The following is a 6,250-nucleotide window of genomic DNA, read 5'->3' as shown; positions in this document are numbered from 1 at the left end:
TCTAGTGAAGAATGTAGATTACAATTGGACCTGTGTGAAATCCAAACACAGTACTCTTTTTAAGGTGAACTAATAGCCTGAAATCAAAAGTAAAGACATAGATATATAGATTATATATATATATATAGATATAGATTATATATATATGCATGTATGTATAAAGATTTAGCTCAAGGAAATGGCTCATGCAGTTGTGTAGGCCGGCAAGTCCCAATTCTGTGGGTCAGGCATCTGGCTGGAGGCTTCTCCTGACTCATGTGGTTGCAGGGGCTGATGAATCCCAAGTCAGCAGATCAGATGACAGGCTGCTGGCCCATGGGGCTGCGGAGGCTGGTAAACTCCAGAATTGGCAGGCTACTTGCTCAAGTCCCAAGAACCGGAGGATCCAGAGCAAGAGTAAGCTTTGTCAGAGAGTCCATATATATTGGATGTAGGTCACACCCTCAAGAAGTCTCCCCTTACATCAGATACTTGAGTAAGGTTGTGTCTTGAGTAAGGCTGTGACTTGAGTCATGCCCTTTAGTAAGGGCATGACTCAAGATACACCCCACACTAATCCTGTATTATTAACATATAGAGGTTTAGGATTTACAATACATAGAATGGAGGATAATTACCACAAAATGGAGGACAATTACATCAGACCACAAAATGGAAAATAATTACACAATATCGGTACTCATGGCCTAGCCAAGTAGACGCATAACATCAACTATCACATATATAATCAAAGATGAGACAACACTATAGGATAAAACTTGATGAAATTTGTTTGTCTTGCTCTTTAATTCTAGATCTTACTTTTCCCCTCTTCATCAGACTAAAAAGGTGAAGCTGAATTCATTTTACATAGAAATGATTGCTACATGGGCATAAACACAGTCTGGAAACTCATAAAACTCATATTTTTACATATTTAATTAATGCACTTAAGACTGTTTAATGCAATAATATTTCTTAAGTTTTTTAAATTTATTCTAGCAAGGAGAAATAGCAAAAATATGAAAAGTATAATTGTGGAATAAAGCATTTTTTAATGAAAACTTTGCATAAGTTTTCGTCAGAATAAAGTGCTTATTAAAATCATGTTAGTTTAATGATTATCATTTATTAAACAATCTTAGATGCTGATTTCTATCATCATTATGACCTCTGTTAGGCCCCAGTGAGGTGTTAAAGCTTACCTTTGAGCCTGGAGGGGGAGCCAAGCCAAGGAACGAATATATAATATTCTCTTCTTTGGCAGAGAAGAAAGAGTCGAAATCCTGGAAACAAAGAAAAAGAATGTATAAATTCATTGCACACGTGTGAGCCAGCATATTTACCTAAATTGATCTTTTTTATTCATTAGTTATTAAGTTAGGAGCTAACACAAAAGGTTATCCCAGGTTGCTCAGTCAAAAATGACTAATCCCAAAAGTTAAGAAATTTAACCGTGAACTTTTCATTTGTTTGTATACACTTTCATTGTGCCTACACAGTGCAGTGAGAATTCACGCGCACGCGCACACACATACGTGCACGCATACACACACATGCACACACACAGGCACACAGCTACCCATATTCAGGAATTACTGACAAGTCCCAGATATACACAATAAAAGGTTTTTTGAAAAGTTTTACATCATCAGCTTGTTTACCTGTAATTTTGCCCACTGGATTTGGATCCTGCTCAGCCAAGACTAAGACAACACAGGAATTCTCTACTGCTATTTCAGTAGCAGAAGGTCCCTGGGTGGTGCAAACAGTTTGCAGTTGACTACCAACAGAAAGGTTGGTGGTTCGAACCCACTCCGTGGCGCCGCAAAAGAAAGGCCTAGCAATCTGTTTCCATAAAGATTACAGCCATTGAAAACTCTGCGGCGCCCAGTTCTACTATGTAACACATGAGGTCTACATGAGTTGGAATCAACTTGATGGCAACTGGTTTGGTATTTTTTTGGTTTTATTATAGTGGCTGGAGTCCCTGGGTGGTGCAAATGGTTAACACACTCGGCTGCTAACCAGAAGGTTGGAGGTTCGAGTCTACCCAGAGACACCTCGAAAGAAAGGCTTGGTGATCTACTTCCAAAAAACCAGCCATCTAAGGCCCTTTTGATACCAGGACCCATGGAATCATGGAAGACTTAGAGAAGGGCTTGTGTTGGCAAAACGGGAAAACCTGTGGTGTGATCTAAAGCCTGGTAATGAACTGAAATCTGGTGCTCAGGGACACTCTACCCTGACCCCAGCCCCTAGCCAGGGGTCAGCCCTTCATCAGGTTAGCCCAGCCCTAAAACAACTCCCCAGTAGTGTGGTTGCCAATAGCTCTCAAGAGTTTTCTTTTTTATAATTAAAACATAAGAGATACTTCCCCAGAGTACTTAATCACTGCCAATATTTTGTTATCTGGGCTGTAATGCACTTTCAACAGTTTTTGAAAAAGAGGAGTTTGTCTTGTCTAACTTGCCATTTCTGAACAGGACAACAATCAACCAACTCAGTTGCATTATTGCCTACCCTCCTCTTTTTGTGTGTTGTTCTCAGTTGCCACCGAGTTGGTTTTGACTCATGGTGATCCCATGTATACCAGAACAAAACACTACCCGGTCCTGTGCCATCTTCATGACCATTGGTATGCTCTAGTCAGTGGTGCAGCCACTGTGTATTTTGAGTGCCGTCCAACCTAGGGGGCTCATCTTCCGGTGCTATAGTGAACAGTATTATGGTGTGATCCATACGGTTTCTATTGGCTAATTTTTGGAAGTAGAATAACAGGTCTTTCTTCCTAGTCTGTGTTAGTCTGGAAGTTCTGCTGAAACCTGTCCACCATGATGACCCCACTGGTATTTGAAATGCCAGTGGCATAGCATCCAGCATCACAGCAACACACAAGCCATCACAGTATGACACACTAACAGATGGGTGCTTAAGAAGCTTAAAACCAAAAGCAGGTCATAGTTATTGGGTTTACAGGAAGAAAATGCTGGCATTCCTGTGTGTTAATCTTATCCAAAGCTTTATTATTTTCTTAACTGTTGTCCGAATTCCCTTAGTGATTAATTTTATTCTTTTATACTAAATGCATTTTTGTAAGCCACCTCAAATCTTAGTTGGAGGGACTACAGTATCATGGGTAAGTACAGGAACTTTGGTATCAGTCAGAAATTCTAATCGATTTCCAGAGTACTCACTTACTAGGTGTTATTAATGTACTACATGGGATAATACATTATTAGTATAGCAATAAATAGTTGAAATGTAATAAAGTAAATTTATGCTGTATTCCGAAAAATTCCATGCATAAATATAACTTCTCTAGTTTGCCAACTCTAGTAGCTTTCAAGTCACGAAATGTTTTGCTATAGTTGAGTGAATTCTCTTTTGTCTCAATTTAAGTCTAAATATCTTCTTCAGAATTTCAGAGGGCTAAAAAACAATTTATCATTATCTTTGACTTGATGCTAACAAATAGATATAGAAAGCAATAAGTATGTTTTTTTAACTTCCAGTTCTGTCAAAAAGTACAAATACCTTGCTGGGTTGGCACAAAAGGAAAGACTATAACCAAGTGAGAGTACAATCCTGAAATAAGCACACACCAAGGTCAGCATTCACACTAAGAGTTTCTAACAAACCCAGAACATCTTTAGCTTTCACTTTGATGTTGCAGAGGTTAAAAAAATAAAGTTCAGGGCCTACTTAGCAACCCCGTGCACAACTGACCAAAATGCCACCCAGTCCTGCACCATCCCCATGATCGGTTGTGAATCAGACCATTGTAATCCATACGGTCTTCACTAGCTGATTTTTGGAAGCTGATAAGTAAGCCTCTCTTCTAAGCCTTATTTCAGTTCCACTGAAACTTGTTCAGCATCATAGCAACATGCAAGCCTCTACTAACAGACGGGTAGTGACTGAGCATGAAGTGTACTAGCTGGGAATTGAACCCAGGTCTCCTGCAGGGAAGGCAAGAATTCTACAATTGAACCACCAATGCCCTCAACAATGTAAAGATAAATGAGAAATAACTTTGCCATGCAGATAAGAATAGAAAGGAAACTTGCCTGACTCAACTTTGGTGCTGAGTGGAGAAGAAAACATTCTTCTCTGAGAATTCATAACCACAAGCCAGAATTCGTGAGGGTTCGTGGTACAAAATCCCATGACATATGGCGTTCAGAAAAACTTAAAAAGAAATTTTAATTTGAAATAGTTCTGGCTTTATAGATCCCCCAGGACACCAGCAGAAACAAATTCCAAGCCTCAAAGAATATCTATAAGTAAGTTTAAAAATCTGAGAAGTTCAGATTCAAAAATCACAAAATAAATAAGAAAATAAAATGACCCCATGAGTGAGGACCAAGAGAAATCACAAAAAGCAGAATCATATATTGGAATTATTAGACAGAGAATATCAAGTCTCTATATTTACTATAGTTAAAGAAATGAAGTAGAAGCTTGAAAACACAAGAAATAAACAAGAAACCAGAGAGAACAATCAGAAATTTGGAAAAGAACTTCTAGAAATGAAAAAATGTAATAACTGTAATATAAAACCCAATATGTGGGAGAGTCAGATGCTTCGTGTCATCCCTCTTACAACAAAGACGCGAAAAAACAAGTGAATCAAATATATATGACAATCTAGGAACCCGAATCATCAAAGACAAAGCTGAAGAATCAGACTGAGCATCAGGTGGAAGGAAAGACAATTAAAACACATTAGAAATGGGGAATTATGGATTGTGGGACACTGGCATCCTGCTAGCTGAACCTGCACAGTGCACACGGGCTGAGGCAAGCAGAAACATCCCAAGCTGAAACCCACCCCATCTGGTGCAGCCAAGCAACAGCAAATCTACATGTACCTCCAGAACCAAACAGGAGTGACACCAGATTTGAGACAGTTAAGTGCAAGCTCCCAACCCACCATGCACACTGGCACCATAACCATTCCCCCTACCAAAGCTACATTGCCAAGGAGCACTCCGTTCCCCTCACGCATCCCCCACCCTGCTCCAACACCAGTCCTGTGGCACTCAGCAATGCCATGCTACCTAAGCTGGGAACTCACCGCTAGGTCCAGAGGCACCCACTCAATCACCCATCCACTAGCGGAGGGTGTCCACAGACTTGCAGTGCCCTTCACCCCTGCCCCAGTGCCTTGCGGGCTGATCCAACATCGCACACCCTCATTAGGACAAAATGGGCAGGGTATCCACCTGAAGCCCATTGTCACCTGCAACAGCCAAGTAGGAGTTGCAGATTTGTGACATTCAACACCACCCCACCCCCTAAGAAGGGTCTCACCCACCCACCCTGAGGGTTGGCAGTACCACCCACTCCATCTATCCATATCATAATCAAACTTGCCAAACCAAAGACAAAGAATTCTGAAAGCAGATAAGGATAAACTAAAAGTCACCTACAAAGAAGAACCAATAAGATTAAGCTCTGATTAGCCAGCAGAAACCATACTGGCAAGAAGGCAATGGGATGACATACACAAAGCCTTGAAGGAAAAAAATTACTAGCCAAGAATTATATATCCAGCAAATTTTCTCTCAAATGTGATGGCAATATTAGGTCATTTCCAGATAAAAGAAATTAAGGAAATTTGTAAAAAAACAGACCAAAATTACAAGAAATATTAAAGGGAGTCCTCCAGTTAGAAAACCAACAACATCAGACAACAATCCAAGACTAGAAAACAGGAAAGATCAACCAGATACAATCCAGATAGGGACTTTACAAAAAGAAATCAAACCTATAAGACTAAAAGTAGGGAACCAGAGACATCAATATGTAAACAATGACAATGTCAAAACAAAAAAGAGTGAATACACAGTGTCGTCATAGAACTTCCACACGGAGTAGAAGTAAAGGCAATATCAAGAAATAAAAGACTGGTTTAAACTTAGAACAATAAAGGTAAATTTCCAGGTAACCACAAAGGGTGCTAACAAACCTACCCATTAAAATAAAAAGAGGACTCTTGGGTGAAAGGTGAGACAGTACATAATACAGGAGAAACTAGCACAACTTGTACAAGGAAAGGTCATGGAAACCCCACAGACACATCCAAACTTCCTGAGGGACTGAATTGCTGGATAGAGGGCTCTGGGGACCATGGTCTCAGGGAACATCTAGCTCAATTGGCATGACACATCTTATAAAGACAATGCTCTACATTCTACCTTGGTGAGTAGTGTCTGGGGTCTTAAAAGCCTGTGAGCGGCCATCTAAGATACTCCACTGGTCTCAT

At 40.1% G+C, this 6,250-nt stretch overlaps 1 protein-coding gene across 1 annotated transcript in view; it reads right to left on the bottom strand.

Annotated features, from left to right (window-relative positions):
* The window catches only part of SH3BGR (SH3 domain binding glutamate rich protein), an 85,421-nt gene that overhangs the window by 35,252 nt on the left and 43,919 nt on the right, over positions 1 to 6,250 (bottom strand). Inside the window, exon 3 of the mRNA XM_004388000.3 lies at positions 1,185 to 1,265. Within this exon, the coding sequence (XP_004388057.1) occupies positions 1,185 to 1,265 (81 nt within the window). The remainder of the gene's footprint in view (positions 1 to 1,184; positions 1,266 to 6,250) is intronic.

Source organism: Trichechus manatus, unplaced genomic scaffold, assembly GCF_000243295.1.
Source record: "Trichechus manatus latirostris isolate Lorelei unplaced genomic scaffold, TriManLat1.0 scaffold00202, whole genome shotgun sequence".
Lineage (NCBI taxonomy): Eukaryota > Metazoa > Chordata > Mammalia > Sirenia > Trichechidae > Trichechus > Trichechus manatus.
The sequence above is the reverse complement of the archived record's forward strand: the minus strand, read 5'-3'. Positions and strand labels throughout refer to the sequence as shown.